Here is a 20,812-nt window from a genome sequence, read left to right as displayed (position 1 = left end):
TAGGAAATACAGTGTTTGCTTTTCAGGCATTTGCGTCGTCATCTATGAAATTTGCAGTGAACTAAAGAAGAGCCAAAAGAACACTTCACAGTGAGTCCCGAACTACTGTTACGTCACCTGAGCTTGAAAGCATAATACCTTTTGCGCTGACCACTTGACACATCACGGAGACCGCGACACCGCGAGAGAGCACGCTGTCGCTAACCTCTCTTTCCATCGACAAAAGACACTGTAGAAGCGGGCTCGACCAATTCATCCGCAGCAATCCTGAGTCAGGGATGCACCATGTTCTGTATATTTAACATATGGATTACTGGAGTCAATGGGAAAGATAAGGCAATTGATTTGGCTCGTTTGCCCCGAGAACTGAAGGTCCTACGTTCGATGTAAAGAGTGGCTGAGAGTTTCGATGTGAGGTTCGAAAAGAGGAACAATATGAATTACAGTGATTGATCCAATAGAAGAGAAAACGGTTGCATCGCAAAAGATCAACAGGCGTGTAGTGAATGTTAGCTAGTTCATGGCGGCCAACGCGATAGAGACTACCGCAGATGAATTTATCACCCTTCATGACAGTGGGAAGAAACCTGCGTGGTAAATACGTTCCACCATCGCCCGAATAGTCATTGTGGGTGTTATACAGTATTAGGCATGTTCTCTAATCCATTGGTTCTCTCAGAGCGCGTATACTCTTATCGTCTTCTTCGGCCACAGGACTCCAAGCCACAGAAGGTACAATAAAGGGGACGACTAGCACACAGACCAGGAGCATACGATCGAAGGCCACCAGGAATCAGGTGGTTCTTGTGGTACTTTGGATTTGAGTTCCAATTTGGAATCGCATTTTAGCTCTGTTGGTTCATACGGAATTGATCCGCAACGGCTCCCTACGTTGATAGGCTTGATCAACCCAAGCGAAAAAACGCCGTTGGTTCTTTCCCAAACATGGCGAGAAAATGCATTCAATTGAGGACGGAAGAGGGCTCTTCAACGGTATCTAAGTTCTCCTAGAGAGCAAAAAGATGCGTAACCTTTGTAAAATTTCGGAGAAGCTCAAACTACGGTAGTTTGCTTGAATAGCAAAAGCACCTTCGCTGAGAAGCTCGCCACTTGTGTCACACAACCTGTCACCGCTATCCAGTGAGCCACGACAACTGGTGCCATGAGATAGATCAACAATCCCCATACGGAGGTTTTGTATTTGTGTTTAGCATTGCCTGTTCCAGAAACTACCAGCCTAAAACTTGATTGGTCGCATGTCCATGTCTCGCGCGAACTGACCCGACAGAAGCTTGCTCTATTAATTAGGAAGGACATGGCAACGCACTGATCTCGGTAACGATTGTACAGGGCCAATATACTTCATCTACCTCGCACTCTTGGAGATAACGGCAGTTGCTAAACCCCCAACAACAACCCCACACCCGGTTGAATCGGGACCGAAGCTGAATTATAATGTCGCTATACAAATAGAGGCGACTTGAACAATCTCCTCGTAGAAAGGTAAGGAACTGCTGATCCTGTACACAAGTCATGATGCATTCCGTCGTGCTTAATACGCTCCTCTTTGCGGCTACTGCTACAGCCCAGCGAGCGGCGATGCTTCGGTTTGGCTGCTCACAGCTCACCGTGGAGCGTCTTGATCCGCTCGTGAATCCGGCACAAGTTGGTACTCCACACGTGCATCAAATCATCGGAGGCAACTCTTTTCGACCAGACATGAAGCCGGTGGAGTACGATCTCGTCGAGAACTCGAACTGCACAAGTTGCACTTTCAGCGAGGATTTCAGTACGTAGGGCCCCCATCTATTGGTAGAAAAAAGGTGCCTGATAGCAAGTTAGGCAACTACTGGACTGCTGCGATGTACTTCCGTGCGAGAAACGGAACGTTCAAACGTGTCCAACAATTTGAGAATGGAGGATTGAGGCAGAATGGCGGCATGACTGTGTATTACATAGCTCCTTATGACGGTGTCAGCAAAGTTACAGCTTTCAAGCCAGTAAGTCGGTTCCTTTTGATATCGTGTCAAACAGCTCTTTTCACTTTCCGTTGGTATCTTGAACACAACACTCCTGACATCAAACACAGGGTTTCCGCATGCTAGCAGGAAATCCGACGCTGCGAAACACGACTGGCGAGTCCCGCGGTATCTGTCATCGATGCTTTGAAGGCGAGAATTTCGAACCCTTCGGTGGCGCACCATGCACTGGCAACGATACGACTCACCTACCCGATCACTTCTGTCCTGGCGGCATCAGAACCCAAGTAACGTTCCCGACCTGCTGGGACGGAGTGAACCTGGACTCACCAGACCATCAAAGCCATGTAGCATACGCGACTATTCCGTTCGAGCCCTACGCCGATCCCGTCGCAGTACGACCAATCACACCAGAATCGCAGCGAGGAAAATGCCCAGAAACTCATCCAGTACATCTTCCGCAGCTCATGTTCGAAGTTATGTTCGACTCGCGGCCATGGAACAATAAGGACCTCTGGCCGGAAGATGGGAGCCAGCCGTTTGTGTTCTCCATGGGCGACGCAACAGGCCACGGCAATCATGGTGATTACATGTGAGCATTCGTTCAGCGGCGGTGTGTTATTGATAATCATTGACGATGACTAGGTTCGGTTGGAAGGGTGATTCTTTGCAGCGCGCTATGAATGCCCGATGCAACAATGACAAATGCTCAGAGCTACTTGACCAGACTCCTGAGGAGGCAATGAAATGTACTGTTCCGACGACAGTGAAGGAAGATGTTGGTGACGATACATGTGAGTGAATCTTGTCTATTATCCAAATTTGTGAAGGAAGTTGTCTAATCGCAACATAGGGCTCGACATGATTCCTGGATCGGTCCTTCCTAATTAGTTGTTCTGGTTGCGATACATGGAATCAGAATCATAATGTGTTGGATTTTGGAGTACGTATCAGACGGCCTCGCGATAGCCAATGAAACCCCAGCTTTGACGAATTTCGAATGCATCGCCTTTCTGATTCGAACTACTAGAGGACGATAGTCTTAAGTCTCTACATTACATTTCTGGTGGGTGCATGTGGTACAGGTACAAGTTACGAGGTAGGTTTGAAGTCATGCGATACTCCGCCTGCGATTGGGAACAGTCGCGTGATATCCACATTCGTTCAATCAATCCCCATTCAAGCAAGACCTCGTATTGGCAACACAACACACCCCGCCTCAGCTGTGACGTTCTTTCGTTCCCGCTGCCTTGCGAGCCACCGCAGGGTTCCAATGCAGAGACAGTACGAGCATCGGCAGCCCCGCGGAAAGGTTTCGAGCTGGATGTTCCTCGGTTCCAAGACTAGCTTTGTTGCTCCCACCAGCCACAGCGCATCTGTTGATTTTGAAGCTGCATCTGGTTCGCTTGTGGTGGAGGGTCGGCTGTGCATCATCCGCTTCGTCCTCACAATCTTCCCTCCATGTGGCTTGCGCAAACAGCGCAAGACTAACGCCTCCGCAGCCTTGCACTGCTGAAGCAGTGAATCGAATAATTCCAGAACGGATTCCTCAAAGTTGCATGTGTCAATGGGTATAAATATGATAGTTTTCGTTGGACATTGGGAACATCATCAAGCAATATCAACTACCTCTCCTAGAACATAAAATCAAGTTCTCAATCTTTGTCCGAATCAAATCATTTCGCCACCTCAAGATGTCTCCCGAGATCAAATTCAAACCTGGCTGGGCCAACCACCCGCAAAAAGCCAAACTTACTCAAGAAGTCCAAGAATGGGTCGCTAAGACCGATCCGATCCCAGGTCTCCAACCAGGGAAGAAGCCGGCATGGATCGAGCTGGGGTAAGCGTCGACGCCACACCCGCATCGTCTCTTCACAACTCAAGTAGGATCTCTGACATTCTGTACAGTGCGCATCGCCTTGATGATGTTCAAAAATGTTATGGCTGGTACGAAGGTGTGGAGAATGCTGATTATCAGCTCAAGGGCGCCCCGGCCTTTGGCGGTGGACTCAGCATTCCTCTCTCGTTCATTCCTCAAAAGCCCTACTAAGTCGACTCACATTATCATATGGTTAGTCTTTCCATCACCATGACCCTTTTCTTTGGAAATTCTTGCCGTCGCACCCGTATTGACAGAAGACTATAGATGTAGTATCGTGCCGAGTCGGACGTACATTCAAACTCGTGGTCGTAAAAAGCGTTGGATTTGATGGCTAAAGATGGCGGGCGCTGGAAATAGGCTTTATGGGTACAGAGTAGTCGTTCCTACTTAGGCGAGTTGGTGAAACGTTTCCTCCGCTTGCCCTTCGTATTCCATTTTCTAGTCCCCTTTTTCCATTACCCCATGGCATCATCAATGCAGATACCTGAGTAGGCTCGGAATAGAGAGAGAATTATCATAAACTCATTATAGCAAAGACAATGTGGTACAGAATGATGACTCTGCATTTCCAACGTCGTGCATGACCCTCGCATCCTGAAGACACCGCGTAAGCCAGTGCAGCGTTCTTTACCCTTGGTCTTCAGAATTAGATGTCAAATGTTCCCGTGGTGTCTTGTGTTTCGTGATTTTAGGTTTAGCATAGTGTGCGGTAGGCTTTGGTCCGTCTCTACGAATTGCGGGTCGGTCGGTGCTCAGTGAAAAATGGGGAGTTGCGGAGGATGTGAGTAGGGTAGGGTAGGGGTGATTTGATCTTGGTTAGCGACATCTGTAAGAACATGAAGATAGGATGATAGATAAATCTGCCATGCGTGGGTATTAAAGAAACCGAGGAAAAGTCTCTTTCTCTATGCGCTTTGAATCGACATTTAAAGATTAACATCCAATCCAATAAGACTCCCATGGCAATACAGAATTGCAGTGCCCGACTAATGAAGCATGGTGTGAACACTACCCGCGAGAACCTTCGGATCAGAAAGCATTCGGGCATTCTCTATAATTAGACATGATTACCTGGATCTGCATGCAGAATATTGAAATTATGTATCCCGAAACCCTGTCAAGATGCCCCAGTGCAATTATCTGCAGGCCGCACGAGGTGATACAATTACCTTTGCTTCGTCGACTATAAAGCTCCACAACCCAGCTGCTCATTCAAAATCAGGCAGCATCAATCGTCTCGTTCACAATCCCACCATCAGTCGCTTCTGCATAAAATTCATTATCTTCCATTATTCTCAATAAAATACCAACTGTCCACCAAAATGCAACTCACAGCCCTACTCCTCGCAACGGTCGCCAGTGCATCCCCACTCATCCAGCGCCAAACAACCCAACTTCTCCCATGGGAGATCACTGGTGTGGGCGGCCACAGTCCCTCCGGCAGACCAGGCAACGACCCTCACAGCACCATCACCATCTGGATCAACAACCCGAATACTATACCAGTCCGCAGTGCTCCACACAACGGGAATGTTGTCCTCTCACCCCTCTGGTCCAACTGCACAATTTCGTGGATCAAGAAGGAAGACATTCCCTGGGGCGTACCTCAACCTTGTCAATTCAACGGGGTGCAAACCGGCGACGGCGAAATAGCTGGTGACGCCTTCGGAACATTCACCGTCACGATTCGTGAAGGGGATGGGGAGTATGCGCCGCAAGGAGACTTCAATGTCGACATCAAAGAGTTCAGGGAAATGAGGCCCTATAATGAATTGATACAAAGGACCTATGAGGGGTCCGCTAAGTTTAAGATTGGGCTCAATATGAGGCAGGTTTGCGGTGGATCGGGAGTTTGCAATTGGGGGCTTAGCGATGGGCTAGTCACTGTGCAGCAGACATTGACGGAGTCTGTTGGGGGATATCCACCTACCAAGAGGTAGAGTATGTATCCGTATGCAGAGCCTGATAGGGTCACCGGAAGAGAAAGCAGTGAGGAAAGTTCAGAAACGTTGGCTCCACTACCACTCCAAATGGCAACTCGTCAATGTTCCGTATTTTTTTTACTTTCGGTCCAATTACCTTTATTCCAAATGTGTCTAACCTTCACCATACTCCAAATGGTCCAAAGCGGCAAATACAAGACCAGCCCACATGTACTAGTAGATTTTGAGTTCAAATACGAACCTAGAGAGCATCTATGTAGCCCTGAGCAACGTGGAGGGACCCGTGCACTAACTCTCTCGTTTATAAGGAGGAACCTTCTTCTGGATGTCCTTGACTTTGTAGCAACTCCAAGACATGCGATAATGACCTAATATTTGAATTGAATAAGAATGATTTCTTGATTATTGTCGTGACTATTGGTGTCTGAAGACTGAATTACGGTAGATAGGCGCCAAGTGTTAAAGATCTAGTGTGCTGGCCACGTGCAAGGCTTCGTGAAGATCCTCACAGTCTTCCGCGAATCGGACATTGCTGCGCTGAGCATGAAGGAGTGCCAAAATCTCGTGACCGCTTTTGTAGTTCCTCAGAGCTGAAGTAAACAAACCCCCTGTAATCACGACTTCGTCTCTGCGCCGGGCGAGCAGGAGTGTCATGATATCTTTACCATTTTCACTTCCTACAAGTAATTCAAGTATCCTCTCTGTGATCGGGATGGTGTCTCCGTACCGGTCAAGGAGAAGTGTCATAGCCTCCTTATCGTTGTTAAGGTTCCTTGCAGTCATAAAAACTGCCTCTTCCCAGATCACCGCATTGTCTCCATGCAGGTCAGGAGGCTGTGCCATTGTATCAAATATCCAGGACAGTGCAGCTGGAGTGACCAACTGACATATTTTCTGAACTCGATTGAGAAGATATGCCGTGAACGTGTTGCTTGGAGTTCTTGTAGCCATAAGCTGATCTGATCCCAGCAGAATCCTTATGCACGCCCTACTTCGGTTGATCAAGGCGACATTCAAGAGATTTTGGCAGCTCTTGGGCGTGATCTGCAATGGTATAGCTGGATCTTTCAATATGTCCTCTAATAATTCGCTGAAGTCAAAAGCGCATGAAGCCAACAAACGGATAGACAAATCTGAATCTAGATCCCCAACAGAGTCTCTTAGATTCAATCTTCCGAACCAGTCCAGATGTATTCCTCTAGACTTCTGTATCCGTTTGATCCAGTGGACAAGAGCGGAGTTCGTGTTCGTGCCGCCAAGACCAAACACATGTTGTAATATTGGCTTCAAGTTCCCAGACTTCCTTTTGTGCTCTGCTCCCCGGCAATGGTGGGGCCATTGAGCATCTGCGTATTTGCGCAATTCTTCAAAATCATACTGAGATGAATGCGCGTGCAAACCTAAGTTCCAAAGCAATTTCCGGGATGAAAAGTTTGAGTCGGCGGACAGTACATTGTGGAGACAAACTTCTGCCGTCAGAGCGTTCGTTTCCGAGCTGTTGAATTCGACCTTCTGCTTCAAATACTCTTGGACGGACCAGTGGGCAAAGCGGAAGGTTTCCAGCTGATGATCATAGACAACGAAGTTGTTACAAATCTCGAGCACGCGGCCTATTGATACAACGGCTTCGTTACGGTCCGACTGGAGATTAAATGACACAACATGAAGGAATTCTTGGGCTCGCAGCCTCGTCCGGGCACACAATAGCCAGCAAATTGCATTCTTGAAAATTGCTGCCTCGTTCCTGCATGGAGGTATAGAAACAATATCGTAAATCTCATCGTACAGGGTATTCAGGTCTGGTGGAAGTCGACCGAGGCTGTTCTTAATGTCGTAATCAGATTTGAATGAGCAAAGATATTTGAGCTGCATGCTTGCCCAACGGAACCTAGAAGCCAATGTCAGTATAATGCTAAAACTATCGTCAACTTCAACCTACATGCCACCAGCACCCTCGATCACCTTAGCTTCGATGAATTCCTTCATATCTTCCACCGAGTCGCTCTCATTTAGCAGCGTTCCAGATGCTACGAGTTTCTCAATTTGACCTTTTACAACTCGCGCAATGTCGTCACTGTTTCTTTGGGCGTCAATCTCGAGTTTTAGACAATGTGGTAAATGTGAGACATCTTGATCGGTGCGACTCGATATGAATATCTTGACGGGACTGGTCGACCTTCGGATAATGTCTTCTAGAGCTCTAAGTAGCCCAGGTCGCTCTTGAGGGTTGCATGCATCCAAGGCGTCTATCACGATAGTGATCGAATCGTAGAATGGAGTGAGTTGTAAAATAAGCTTCAGGCTTTCTTCCATCGTAAGTGATGCAGACGCAAACCCGTTCATCTGCCTTTCTTTGAAAAGCTGGACGGCAGGTGCCAGTAAAGGCTTTCCCGGTTCAGCACAGGATAATTGTCTCGCAAGACTAGCAAGTATTGCCTGAGGTTTAGAACGCGTATGCTCCAATGGGTTTCGTGAGCAATAGAAGAAGACCATCTTTGAGCGAGGGTCGCTTTTATAATCCACAAGAGCCTTCTCTATCACCAACGAACTGAGCACATTAGTAACGGGTGCACTTAGGTTAGACATACAAGCACACTTACACAAGTGTACTCTTGCCAGATCCAAGAATTCCATGAAGCAATAGAATGGAGGAATCTGTGTCGCCTCTCCAGTCTCTGAAGACAGGATCAGATAGCAGCCATTGCCCAGTTCCGTCTAGAAAGTCCTGGTGGTATTGTTGATGATGCTGCATGTACGGCTCCGGAGAGAGCCACTCAAGAATCTTTGCACGCTCGGCATCTTTATATGGTTAGCCAGTATCTAGCTAGCTTACAGATGTTCTGACCTTTGAGACCGCCCTGGACGTCGTTTAGGATGTTCTCAGCCCCTGCCATTGCACGTAGCACTTGTGCATATCTATCAATGTTATCTGTGAAAGTATCAGCGTCGTTCAAGCGTTATGCGGGTCGCTTCGAACCTTGTCGATCTACTAGCCGCATGCAAGCCTCAACCTCCTTTTCTGCCTGGCGGGCGTCGCCGAGACCCGTTCGAAGGTCCGATTCTGAGGCAAATGTGCTTTTGATCGTTTTTTCTGACCGAGAGTCAATAATTGTCCATATTGTGGAAAGCATACACGTAGTCAGGGTCCCCTGTTCGAGATAGCGGATTGCCTTGGACAAGAAGCTTAAGATACTTGCATAGAGTTTGACCACACCCTTTTCTAGCTCCTTCACCGCTTCTGACGTGCCCTGAAGATATAATTTCTCGACAAGAACGAACTTGCAAATGCACTCGGATATCTCCTCAAGATCGGCAATCACTGATGCTCGTTTCTTGAAATCATTGATAGCGATCTGCAATAAAGGTCAGTAGCTGCCTTCAAGAGTCCAAGAGCGCGATCTGCCTGTAAAATGAACCGAATCCCCGCCCAAGGGAGAGCGGCATGCGCAGGATCATGCTGAACGGCAACATCGCCGACATCCTTGAACACGTCGACCCACCCAACAATCTTTCCAAACACGTCCCTCAATATAACAACCTTCCCATTCTTGCGAGTGTATTTCCATCTGGCCTCTTCGTTCTGTTGCATAGAATTCATGGCGGCGGCGTGCACGTCGTTAAGGATCTGGAGCCTATCGGAGCTGTAGATATCGTCATCGGTGATACGCTTGTCGTTGTCCGAGAGCTCTTTCACTGCGCGAGCCCAAAGGTCGTTACTAATAAAAGCAAGGTATGTTAGCAGGCTTGCTGGAGCAGCTAGAACCAGTGACCTCACCTGCGGTCTCCGACTTCGGTAGAAGGAGCCATTGATATTGTATTGTGTCTTGATGATAAAGCGTACAAATCTGGAAAATTTTGTCCTTGTACTCAAGGAGAAGGAGCGGGGACCAGGGTGAAAGGCGCAGATAGGCGTGTTTTGACGAAGTCCACGGAAGGCAATTGAACATAAAGATACCACAGAAACACTAATCGGTACGAGAGATCAAAACTGAGTGGTTCTGAAAACGAAGGATCGTTTGATAAGGAATGAGAGTAAAGCTGCGCTGGAAGCTGGGCTTTAAGGCTGGAAGGTTGAGCAAACACCATGGCGTACGGGCCACGGCTGCCAGCGTCACAGCCTATCAGTGACAAGATGATGGACAATATCAGGGGCACATGTCTCGGGAACGGACGTACAACATATGCTCACTAAACCCTCTTGTGTGAGTAACCCATGGCGTTGATAGACTATATAAAAAAGTGTACAGCGCTCAAAGATATTCGGAATTATTTCGAGACAACAGTGTTCTATGCACTTGCAGCAGGGTCCATGCTATATAGTAGGTAAGCTACTTCACTGCAATGCGGGAAACTTGGTTCTGCTGTTTCACCACAGGAAGCTTCCCGTTAGGTAGCACGTGAGCGAAGACAGCCACCATGCATGTGACTACAATTCAATCTTCCTCACAGTCCCAGATCAACCAGGACCAGTGATGAAAAAAATGAAGACAAGACTTAGTTCGCATCAGCCAGAAGTAGTGCGGAGTATACTGGCGACACAATGTCCAGGGCGATCCAACGAGCAAGCAAGTGGCGTTCGCTCAGACTGAGTGTAAAAATAAAAGGTAAAGTGGTAAGAGGCCCGATAAGCCCCGGGTCCAAGCAGTTACGCTATGGAAGAACAGATACTACACTTGATCTAAGCCAAAATGGCAAAGAGAGCTGAGGAATTCTAAATTGGACGGGATTTTGGGGGGTTTATATACTTGGGGTGGTGATTTAGGCAACGGAGTGAGCACGTGACATGGTGTTGATGCCTGGTCGGGATGATGGTGGGCATATGAGTTGATTCATTGAAGACGATGCACAATGCCTATAGAGACTGAGAAGGTAGATGACCTCTCCCTACACTACACAACCTAACCCAATTGGGTCTTATGTGGAATTGATGAAATTAGAGGATGGTCTCTGAGAATACTGACTGCGTAATCAAAGTGGTATCACTTCCGCTGCTATGGATCAAGCTAGAAACTTAAGCTCGTCTACTTCCAATCCAGTCCAATCATTCTCCTTTGAACGTTCGCCGCCACCATACAACGACGTATCAGCATAGCTTTGGAATAAATTGTAATTGCGGGTGACAGAGGTCTGAGGGCCTGGTAGTCATTAAAACATGCGAACAAGGATATCTTAACCTGTAGTTTTTGAGCAACATTAACATGCTTCTTAGTGTTCTAACCTTTCCCTCGTCGTGAAGGATTTTGTGAATAAGACGAAGAATCTACACCAACATCAACATCGGCGGTTAATTTTAGAAGTATAGTAACCTGAGCTATGGAACTGTGTGTTCATGTTCTTGAAGTCTAGAGTATTGCGTCTTTCGCCAATGAACCAAAGAACCTGTCAACGCTCATGTCTTCGCGAGCTTGGTTCTCTTTCCAGCTATGTACAAGGGCAAAGGCATCGTACAGAGTAGCAATTTTTGATCTGTCCAATTGAATGTTCAATCTTCCCTTTGCCAGTCCTCGTGCGTCGAGCGCAATACCGAGGCAGACGAATTGACCTACCGTTCCTGACTGCTCCGTCAATGCGCACCAGGACTGATAAAAGCCTTGTACTTAAATCTCCTTCCCAAACAAACCGCGCACGCTTCATCGAAATGGTACATTCTTCCTAGCGCCCGGCTTCAGTGATGGGGAAACCTGCGGGGTGCATACCTCCGAAGGGAATAAACTGGGCTTAGGTGGCCGTGGATATTGCGGGGTATACTCAACCCCGGCACCGTAGACAGTCACGCTGGCACCTCAAGATGTGCGAACTTCAATGCGGCTGCCAGGGATCGTCGGATCTTCGATTACTTTGAGCACTCTTGGGCTTGCAATTCATCTATCATGCATCTAACTAAACCCCATGGGTTCAGTTTGGGCCGAGTTATCGACCACTGACTTGTTTAACATCGCGATCGTCCAGGTACCGGTGTGAACTTGGTACAGTTCAACCGGGGACCAGAGACATGGTTGCATACATGTTTATCGCATCTCAACCCACGGATGGCTCAAATAATTTCCAAGCTCCGAACGAAGTGCAGCGCCCTACGAAGTGACTAAATGGACCGCTAGCCCATTGAACGGACACTCGCGCCAGAAGAGGATGTCATGTCCTTTGGTACATGAATCTTGTGGGCAAGATGGAAGATATAAATTGGCACGATGCCTCGCATCAAACAACCAGCAACTCTCCCTCCAACTCCAGGAAAGTCCACCTCCAGTTAGCTCATCCCATCTTCACGAGAAGTCTTGCTTTTCAAGATGAAGTTTCTTTCCGTCCTCTCCCTCGCTTCTTTAGCGATTGCCATCCCCGTCGACGTTGTTTCGCCCCGTCAATCAAGCAGCACAACACGAACCGAATTGGAGAGCGGTAGCAGCTCAGCATGCCCCAAGGCAATCTTCATCTATGCACGTGGCTCGACTGAAGCTGGCAACATGGTACGTATCATCCACTTGCAATTCCGACGAAATCAATCTGACTCCTTCTACTAGGGCGACGGGGAAGGAATTCTTGTTGCAGACAAGTTGGAGGCCCGGTATGGGGCTGCTAATGTCTGGGTTCAGGGTGTTGGGGGGCCCTACTCTGCGGATCTGATATCAAATCTGCTTCCCAAGGGTACAAGTGACGCTGCCATCAATGAGGCTGTCAGGCTCTTCAACCTAGCCCGTTCAAAGTGCCCCAACGCTGCAATCACTGCCGGAGGATACAGGTTAGATCCTCCTACCAATATCCACCAAAATCACAAAGCTAACATTCGACAACAGTCAAGGTACAGCTGTTATCGCTGGTGCCATTTCCACCCTCAGCTCTGCAGTCTCAAACCAGGTCAAAGGCGTCGTGTTCTTCGGCTATACCAGGAACAAGCAGAACAACGGCGCGATCCCTAATTTCTCGAGCAGTAAGTTGCAGGTGTACTGCGAGTCGGGCGATCTCGTTTGCGATGGGACTTTGGTTATAACACCAGCGCACTTTGAGTATTCCGATGAGGCTGCTGGACCGGCGCCGAATTTCTTGATCAGCAAGATCGGAGCGTGAATTGTTGGATCTGGCATTATTGAATAAGGTTATCACTGTGATGTTGTCAGTGGATGTATATGGCATGAGATATGACGCTTTTCTTTCACGTACAAACATTAGGCTATGAAGAGATTGCCGGTCAAAAATGGGCCATTAGTTTCCCTATTCCTAAGGAGAATCATTGCGAGAACCTTCAACTTTCGGGATATTGTGATTCATCTTATTGTTCCTTATCGAGCAATTATAGTTAGGTTTCGCTGCATAGTTCTCACCGTTCAATTCCGACCCATGGAATTCTACGAGGCTGACCTGCGCTAACCACCATTCAACAAATCAAACCTGTCCCTGTACCCGAAGGCCTAGACAGAACGCACCACAGAACTGTGCAGTTGATTTCACAATACTCCTTGCCCAAACGTATTGACCAACCTGGCCGTTGGACATTGAACTCTCAGAGCCTCTTTGCTTGAATCAACTTCAAGGGTCTTTGCCCACAACCATGATTCAAGCTACAAATGCTGACTCATGCATTAGTGTAGTTACGCAAAATTGGTTACCTCCACAACGTAAAAGATTTTACCATGTCCTGATAGATAATTGAACAAGGATGTTTCAGGTTTTCCACTCATTGAATTGCTTATCTCCGAGTTCTACTGCCAAAATGATGTTTCATCCATTTGATTCAACGATGCTGATAGGCCGGACCAAGGCATCAAGTCAACTTCAGCGCTTCGCTTCATCGAACCGAAGGAAAAGTTACCTATTTTGTAAGAGCAGGACACCACACATCGATCGATCGGATGCGACGAGCGACCTATATCATGATAAACAGAGCCTCGTATTGGTTAGTAATGCCAAATTTGGCTGATGATCGTATTGTGCTGGCCCCGGTTGACTATTATCTTTTGTCATAAAGGGATAAGGACTGAAAGCTACCAGTGGCCCGTCGGGCTCCCCGCCTGCTAGATTCATTTATAGTTTTACCTTGAACATATCGTCTACTACGTGTTCTTCCTTGAATAGGCAAATCCTGCTACGAAGCGAGCGCGCAACTAGAAGCAATAACATCAATAACGATGCCGGCTTGATGTCGATTGATTCCGACAACCCCACGCCGTATATACTATGGCCGATAGCCGAGCGTAGCATCGGAATCAATTCTGTAGTTATAAGCATACACTGGATCCTCGTCCGTTCGCCAACGCATCTCCATTCTCAACTTTGTGAACTGAGCAGTGGCCTCTCTGCGAACACCAGAATGAGTATCCCAAACACCAATGACCCATGCGGGATCATGCCCTTCGCGACTTATGACTGGCACGATATTTCGTGCAACTTCAACGATTACGGCTATCACATACCATGGAATCCTTCCGTCTTCTGCATTTATGCAGCGATCACTGCAGTCGCTACACAGCTGGTCTTGCAGCTCATTGGTCGTACAATAATTCGCTTTAAGCGCAGAGATACTTTGTATTTCTGGTAAGAGCTGAACTACATCAAGTCGTGGCGTCAACATTAATCACTTGAAGGTCTCTCATCATAGTATCGACGGGCATCTTGATGTATATCATGGCGCTTCTGTTCCGAATCTTTATCCTTCCTGTGACTAGCCTCGCTTTCTCCTTGCCATACCTTTTTGCTCAGATATTCATCTTAACTGGATTCGGGCTAGTTCTCTATTCCCGGCTACATCTAATAACGGACGATCCTTGGATAATACGATGCATGCTAAGCATGATTGTCGTTTGCGCCTTTCTCGGACACACGATGTCTGTTGTTCAGACAGCTATCATCTCACTCCAGAAAACACTCCTTTCAAGACGCATAATGAACCATATTTCGTGGATAGACTGCGTCTTTACCGGCCAAGACCTGATCCTTTCAGTGGCATACGTCTACCTGTACTGGAAACGTATGAAGGAATCCGAGGCATTTGCTTCCGAGCGGTCGAAAAGACGGGATGCAAAAACGTTCAAATTGCTGATAACTGCTAACAGCATCGTTCTGCTGCTTGATGTGGTTCAGAACTTTCTTTTATGCCGGAAGATTTACATTGCGAGATACATGTGTTTTCCACTTATCTGCGCAATCAAATTGGAGGTTGAGTTCATCGTGTTGAACCGTTTGGTCAAGAATACAGAGAAGAGTGTGCAGTCTCTACAAGTTCCTTCACTCGGCATTGAAACCTCTGTCGCAGAGGTCAGGGACGCTGAAGCGGGTGAACCGAGAGTAGAGGCTAGACCCATGGTCACTACGCAAATTTTGGATGAGAAATCCAGGGATACCGAGCGATAGTGTTAAGATCAAGGAATAACCGTAGGGGTAGACCTAAAGGACCTAGGATGGATGACAATCATGTCATCAACGTGTTTGTCAGCGTAATGCCTAGAGAACACCTGTGTCGACGAAACGTTTTAAGAAGTATGAATCATGAATCAAGAATGGATTAAATGTAATATCATCAAAACCAGTTCAAAATCCACCAGATATGAATGCAAACCAGTGTATAAGTAAATAACTTCACTAGCCAGGTTTTCAGCGTAAAGGCGAAAAGGAATATGAAGGCGCGCATACTCTCGTTCGATGGCGGGTTTCAGCGTGTGTACATAGACCCAAGTTATTACTAGCCAATCTTGTTCTTGGTGAATATATACACTGTAATATACTGTGTAGAAAGTAAGGAAGTATTGCGAAACCAAGTTTGACTGCAGATGCACACCGGTCTGAACTTACAATATTGATAGAACTACATTGATACCATTTCAATGGCAGCAAACCTCACAAATGTGTTGAGTCAACATCTCCAAGTGGAACCCAGCAAAGTCCATTTAATTTGGCTGTATAGCAGCAAGAATCAAGGCTAGATACACAAGTACAATTTGCCAACCATGAGCAGTCTGGTTCAACACCCCCTCTCCCAAAACAGGTACGTCCACAGTCGCCTGTGTCACACCACACGCATACGGTCTAACCGCTCTGCTGAGCACACCACATCGAGGTCGCCGCATTATCCAATGGTTGATCTAAATCCGCCAAATCCACAATGTTCGTCGAAAAGAAGAACGTTTGTTGCGAATCTGGATCGCAGTTCGGTCCGCTGCAATTTATATTAGCAAAATGTGCGACCTACGCACTACAAACAGGGTGGTTGGAGGAAAGAGGAGAAACTCACTCATAAAGCCTGCAGTAAAACCCAGCGTTCTCGCCGCTCAACTGAACAGAAGAGGCCTGGTTATCGATGGAGGCTGGAAGAGAAGGCTCAACACAAGCTCCTTGGCCGTCGATGGTGAAGGAAATAGTGTAGCCTGTGCCACCGAAGTTGGTCTCTGGAAAGAGAGTGACCGAACCTGAGACCTCGCGTTTCTGGACGGGAGATGCCATGGTAGTGGCGAGGAGGGTGGCAAGGATGGCAGCGGTGGAAGAGGTAGTCTTCATTTTGAACGAGATTAGATGAAAGCAATATCTGTGGGTTGAAGTCTTCAGATGAGAGCAGATCAGAGTTGGTGATGGTGAGGTAGTTCACGGTCGTGGAAGCAGCTGCCTTTTATATATTTTTTGCAAAGCTTTTCTACAGAGCATTTCAATTCTTGACAAGCTTGACGTCTTCTATTGCATTGACAAATCTATTCCACTGCCACCACAGCTTCAACGAGCTATGCTAACCTCTCAAGGAAACAATCCACAAAACATCTATTTCATTGGTGAACTCACCCAATATCTCACGATTATATGTCCGCCCTGATCCTTTATTCACCCTTCTATTATGTCAATTTCCTTCTATCTCGCTTTTGATAGGTGAAGTTGAATAATTCAATCACATATTGGTGTGTCCCGGCAGTTTCATCAATCTCGATTGACGTTGAAACTCTGGCAAGAATGACTCTGCATATACGCGGCTCCTATATGTGCTCTATAACGATCTTATGTCAGCTTCGAGCGAACGCGCGAAGGATTTCGCACGTGCAGGGTACACGGTAGGTCTGGTGGTATCTGCCGTTTCTGGAGGGGGCCAGTTTTGAACGCCCGTTCAGGCGTTCCTCGTGGTTCGATTACTCGGAACAGATTGGGGGGGGAATTCCATGCATACACGTTAATTTCGCGTTCAGAGTGGTAGCCTTCGAAATGTGACGATTGTAACGTAGAGGGAAAGTGTTAATGACAGCTGATCCTGTTCTTCCGATCAGTTTCTATTCGTAAATTTACTGTCAGTGTTCCTTATCCAATCTGAATCATTTTGGTTGAAGGTAGACGTACAAATCGAAAATGGATTAGAGGTGGTGCTATCAAAAGCCAAAAGCTTGAGTAGAGTCAGTGGTCAGTGGCTATGCTGGTCAGCATGCATTCCTCCGAGGGATCGCACACAATTACGTAGTCGCCAAACAACGTGAAACTTTACTGACAAGGAAATGCTGGTGAGCAAAATATGTAACGATTTTAGCTAAATGTAGGACCTTGACTTATGTGAAAACTATTAGCCGCTGCCTTGCAGAATGCGAAACTTTTGGTATGGAGCTCGTAGCATGTTGCACCTGATTTTAGTTTGCATCCAACTCAACGAATAATCTCAATTCCTTCTCGACCATAACGTTGTAAACCCTCCTCAGCTCCTCCGTGGTCAATATCTGGTCATACAGATGAGTAAAGGCTAGCATCATGTAGTCTTTGCACCACGGGAGGGACGTCAATCCCTGAAAGAAGGTTTCCTTGACCCTCCGGTAGTGCTCTTCAAGTCTAGTCTCGTTCTTAGGACCTTTGCCCTCGTGTCTTTGCTTCTTCGATGGTCTTCTTGCCCGCTCCTTCGTAGCCTCGTCCAGCTCGAACAGCACATGACTGATCCATAACGCGGGACAGTGAGCTCCAATGTCATCTTCGGCTTTTTTGAATAAGGCGCGAATAGAATGACTAGTGGAACCCGCAATCTCACCTCTCAGCATCTCGTATCGGATGGCAAAAAACCAACCGAAAATACTATTTTCCCTTCCGTTCCCCAGGACTCTCTGCTGTAGCGTGTCTCTTACACGGCCTTCGATCGAAAAGCGAATTTCGTTCGCTGCGTATAAGCTCAACAGCAGGGTATTGGTAGGGAAACGAATAATAAGAGGGTCGAGCGTCATCCGCAACAGCGCAGGCTTGACAATGGGGGCGTGTGACACATGATGCATGAGAAAGTGTGCAACGGCCTGTGCAAGAAGCTCTGCCGCTGGACCGTGTGACATTCTATGCGCAAGTAGCCAATCTGACAATCTTTCGAAGTGTGTGAGCCCTGCCTCCGCTTTCTTGTCTTCTAGTATATAAGCAAGAAGAGCGAGAAGTGACGTGAACAGGGTGGCAGACTGATAGTCATTAGCTAGCGAAGCCCGGTCATTCCCCTCCTGGAATAGAGCTCGTGCTCGCAAAATTGCTGCTTGGTCTGGCTCTTCAGCTGACTGTTGTGGTACTTGCCCACGGGGAGATACAAGTCGCCACAGGGTATCGGCAGCTGAACCGCTTCGTGCCCCCTCCCAAACCCAGTTGCTAAATAGATGGAGACTATCGAGAGTCGCAAGTGGCCGAGACTCGCTCTGCATGGACAGAGCTGCTTCGAATACCTGTTGAGACTTCTCCGTTTTGCCACGACCGGACTCGACAAGACCATAAGCATTATAGAGTCGAAGACTTGAGGGGTTCGCTTTCAGAAGTTCCTTGGCCGTTTTGAAGACCTCAGAGGGAAAGATATGAAGTTCCAATGCCAAGAGATATTCCCCAATGGCATCAACCTGGGTAGTATCTGATGCCATGAGTTTCAGTGTACGTTGTGCTACAAGGGCTGTGCTGGTCTGATGAATGGACCGAAAGCCGCAGTCGAATAGGAGTTCCGTGGTCATCTGCACGGACATCGATCCTTGCATAAAAGTCCTCATCGCCTGCGCGAGGTTCCCGGACTGAAAAGTATCTAGTTGGCTATTGGGGTTGCGGAAGTGTAGATAAGGGTCTCTGAGCCAAACAGCATGATATAGCTGAGACGGGCAGAGCGGTGGTAAGCCGAGAAAATAAAGAAATGCATCAAGTAAAAGAGTGCCTGGGATATTCTGGGGCATCAGTTGCAGATACTCTGCTACATCAGCGAAGAAGATCGTATGGAAGGGATCGTCTTCGCCAACTTCATGGGTTGTCCGTCCTGCGAAATACAAGTTGGTGATATGTTCGGTTTCATCCTCGCCGAATGTATTCAAAGAGGGAGAACCCGCGGGGCGTCGGAGGGTTTGTGGTTCGGCAAGAACTGGCATTGAACCGTTGAGGACACAGTTACACCAGCCTTTCGCGTTTGGTTCGCCAATGCGTGGCACTTCGCTGTCCCAGAATTCCTCAAAACTTTCGAGGCATTCGGCGATTGATTTTCCACTCAAATCAACAGGACGGTAGATGTGAAACTCAAGAAGAGCTTGCCATATAGATAGAGCTATCTCCCGATAACCAGAATCTCGAATCATTGATGTCAGCCGGAGCATAACATGTACCAAAGACTCCGGCGGGGTGGACTTGTTTGTTGTGATGAGAGTTCTTAAGCACCGGCCGAATGCTACTTTACAATTCTCGTATTTGAAACTGCCGAAATCATTTTGCTTGAAGTCGAGATACTTAATCCACAAGTCCAACGAGTGCGGAAATTTTGTCAAAATGTCATCCCATTTCTTCGATAATCGGGTGCTGTCCCAAGATCTCAATGCCTCGGTCATGAGTCCAAGGTATAATTGAATCATATTTTCCTCATTGGAACCACTTTTTCGGATCGCTTGCTCGTACATGTGTATTCTTACATCTGCCAAGTGAACTCGGTCGGAGGTGGTCAAGTTGGCAGTCGAGCGATCTAAGGCCATCATCGCGTCCTGGTGTTCCACCAAGGAAACCCATGCTTTAACATCTTCTGGATGATCTCGAGTCCGGCGAATCAACTCTGAATTCGTCGCTTTGAGTTCGGCGACATGTGCATCCTCATTGCCTCCTGGTTCGTAATCAAGATCGGCGCTCGGTGAACGATGTCTCTCGGAGTCAATCGCCCTATAGTCTGCTCCATCTGAGTCTGAGCTGTGGTCCCTCTTCCTTTTATCCGTCTTTGAAAGTGGGATATAGTCCGCGGTATGTTGATCTCCATCTGGACCTGCTTTTACCACTCGCAGGAGCCGATTGGGCTCCTTTTGACGTTTGGAGAGCAAGCGCCGTTCTTGGCGGCGGTATGTGGCATCGACAACATAGAGAGCTTTGTCAGAGCTATTGATCCTGTCAATCTTCACATAAGTAGGCAATCCTAGAAGTGCGCCATAACCGTAACGCCGATATGGCGGGGTATCATAGGTATTGAGTGTTCCGTAGTTCAATATGTCTGGATCACCTCTGCGATCAATGAAGTACGGTAAATCGGCAGCTGTTTTACGTGTCTGCCCCATTCTAGGAACATCCGACTCTAAAGAAGCAGTTCGTATTGAGTGATGACCTTTTCCCTGTCGAATGGTTAAATCCTCTTTGACATGTTCGTTCTGGCGGTCCGCTCTGTGGCGTCTTTCAGATCTTGCACGTAAATCATCCTCTCGGTCCCTGCTAGATCTATGACTTTTTCTTCGCCTTTCTTGATTGTCCCTGTCAGCGGGCTTGCCATGACTGTCATCTTTCGGAGATCTTTCTTGGGTTGGAGGTTGCCTGGGCTCAGTTCTGGATTTCGGCCGGAAGCTTGAGAATTTGGGCACGTTGGAAGCCATGATAAGAGATAGCGTGAAATCTAACCAGGATTACGATAGGTAACTCAAGATGGCAGTCGTGTCGGTCATCCGTAGCCAAAACCCCGTGCCTGGCAGACGGGGCAGGCGTTTGGTAAGTGGTTATATAGCTGCTTCAACAAAGTATGCGCTGCAGATAACGAGTTGGTTCATCTTATGTGTGGTATGAATTATCTGATAATTAGTCACTCCCAAGAGGCTGATGTGTGA

At 47.5% G+C, this 20,812-nt stretch overlaps 7 protein-coding genes across 7 annotated transcripts; 4 read left to right on the top strand and 3 right to left on the bottom strand.

Moving 5' to 3' along the window:
- Nucleotides 1-1,599: 1,599 nt before the first annotated feature.
- Nucleotides 1,600-2,781, top strand: BU24DRAFT_436385 (uncharacterized protein; the record flags this gene model as incomplete). Its single annotated transcript, XM_033530152.1, has 4 exons — nucleotides 1,600-1,789; nucleotides 1,843-2,000; nucleotides 2,090-2,571; nucleotides 2,625-2,781. The coding sequence occupies 4 exons, from the start codon at nucleotides 1,600-1,602 to the stop codon at nucleotides 2,779-2,781; spliced, it is 987 nt and encodes a 328-aa protein (XP_033379426.1).
- A 2,292-nt stretch (nucleotides 2,782-5,073) lies between these two features.
- BU24DRAFT_427296 (uncharacterized protein) lies at nucleotides 5,074-6,172 on the top strand. The gene has a single exon (XM_033529193.1). The coding sequence runs from the start codon at nucleotides 5,184-5,186 to the stop codon at nucleotides 5,799-5,801; it is 618 nt and encodes a 205-aa protein (XP_033379425.1). The 5' UTR covers nucleotides 5,074-5,183; the 3' UTR covers nucleotides 5,802-6,172.
- A 39-nt stretch (nucleotides 6,173-6,211) lies between these two features.
- BU24DRAFT_427295 (uncharacterized protein) lies at nucleotides 6,212-9,157 on the bottom strand. The gene is made up of 6 exons (XM_033529192.1): nucleotides 9,002-9,157; nucleotides 8,782-8,895; nucleotides 8,650-8,733; nucleotides 8,405-8,603; nucleotides 7,744-8,352; nucleotides 6,212-7,692 (listed from the first exon to the last, which is right to left on the bottom strand). Exons 3-6 carry the CDS (start codon nucleotides 8,696-8,698, stop codon nucleotides 6,264-6,266), a joined length of 2,286 nt encoding a protein of 761 aa, XP_033379424.1. The 5' UTR covers nucleotides 8,699-8,733; nucleotides 8,782-8,895; nucleotides 9,002-9,157; the 3' UTR covers nucleotides 6,212-6,263.
- A 2,441-nt stretch (nucleotides 9,158-11,598) lies between these two features.
- On the top strand, nucleotides 11,599-12,942 carry BU24DRAFT_427293 (carbohydrate esterase family 5 protein). The gene is made up of 3 exons (XM_033529191.1): nucleotides 11,599-12,268; nucleotides 12,323-12,540; nucleotides 12,596-12,942. The coding sequence occupies exons 1-3, from the start codon at nucleotides 12,092-12,094 to the stop codon at nucleotides 12,864-12,866; spliced, it is 666 nt and encodes a 221-aa protein (XP_033379423.1). The 5' UTR covers nucleotides 11,599-12,091; the 3' UTR covers nucleotides 12,867-12,942.
- Nucleotides 12,943-14,655: 1,713 nt separating this feature from the next.
- BU24DRAFT_427292 (uncharacterized protein) lies at nucleotides 14,656-15,195 on the top strand. The gene has a single exon (XM_033529190.1). It carries the CDS (start codon nucleotides 14,679-14,681, stop codon nucleotides 15,144-15,146), a length of 468 nt encoding a protein of 155 aa, XP_033379422.1. The 5' UTR covers nucleotides 14,656-14,678; the 3' UTR covers nucleotides 15,147-15,195.
- A 658-nt stretch (nucleotides 15,196-15,853) lies between these two features.
- On the bottom strand, nucleotides 15,854-16,387 carry BU24DRAFT_427291 (uncharacterized protein). Its single transcript, XM_033529189.1, has one exon. The coding sequence runs from the start codon at nucleotides 16,284-16,286 to the stop codon at nucleotides 16,020-16,022; it is 267 nt and encodes an 88-aa protein (XP_033379421.1). The 5' UTR covers nucleotides 16,287-16,387; the 3' UTR covers nucleotides 15,854-16,019.
- A 999-nt stretch (nucleotides 16,388-17,386) lies between these two features.
- On the bottom strand, nucleotides 17,387-20,584 carry BU24DRAFT_355802 (DUF1740-domain-containing protein; the record flags this gene model as incomplete). The annotated part of the gene is made up of 2 exons (XM_033523870.1): nucleotides 17,387-20,292; nucleotides 20,440-20,584. 2 exons carry the CDS (start codon nucleotides 20,582-20,584, stop codon nucleotides 17,387-17,389), a joined length of 3,051 nt encoding a protein of 1,016 aa, XP_033379420.1.
- Between the last annotated feature and the right edge of the window lie 228 nt (nucleotides 20,585-20,812).

The sequence above is a fragment of the Aaosphaeria arxii genome (genome assembly GCF_010015735.1).
Source record: "Aaosphaeria arxii CBS 175.79 unplaced genomic scaffold BU24scaffold_10, whole genome shotgun sequence".
Lineage (NCBI taxonomy): Eukaryota > Fungi > Ascomycota > Dothideomycetes > Pleosporales > Aaosphaeria > Aaosphaeria arxii.
This window is presented reverse-complemented; position numbering and strand designations above follow the sequence as displayed.

Coding starts and splice junctions, on each gene's coding strand:
- BU24DRAFT_427296 (XM_033529193.1), top strand. CDS start 5,184: ATGCAACTCACAGCCCTACTCCTCGCAACGGTCGCCAGTGCATCCCCA.
- BU24DRAFT_427295 (XM_033529192.1), bottom strand. CDS start 8,698: ATGGCAGGGGCTGAGAACATCCTAAACGACGTCCAGGGCGGTCTCAAA. Junction 8,604..8,649: donor CGTCCAGGGCGGTCTCAAAG/GTCAGAACATCT, acceptor AACCATATAAAG/ATGCCGAGCGTGCAAAGATT. Junction 7,693..7,743: donor ATCGAGGGTGCTGGTGGCAT/GTAGGTTGAAGT, acceptor ATTGGCTTCTAG/GTTCCGTTGGGCAAGCATGC.
- BU24DRAFT_427293 (XM_033529191.1), top strand. CDS start 12,092: ATGAAGTTTCTTTCCGTCCTCTCCCTCGCTTCTTTAGCGATTGCCATC. Junction 12,269..12,322: donor CGACTGAAGCTGGCAACATG/GTACGTATCATC, acceptor TCCTTCTACTAG/GGCGACGGGGAAGGAATTCT. Junction 12,541..12,595: donor ATCACTGCCGGAGGATACAG/GTTAGATCCTCC, acceptor ATTCGACAACAG/TCAAGGTACAGCTGTTATCG.
- BU24DRAFT_427292 (XM_033529190.1), top strand. CDS start 14,679: ATGAACCATATTTCGTGGATAGACTGCGTCTTTACCGGCCAAGACCTG.
- BU24DRAFT_427291 (XM_033529189.1), bottom strand. CDS start 16,286: ATGAAGACTACCTCTTCCACCGCTGCCATCCTTGCCACCCTCCTCGCC.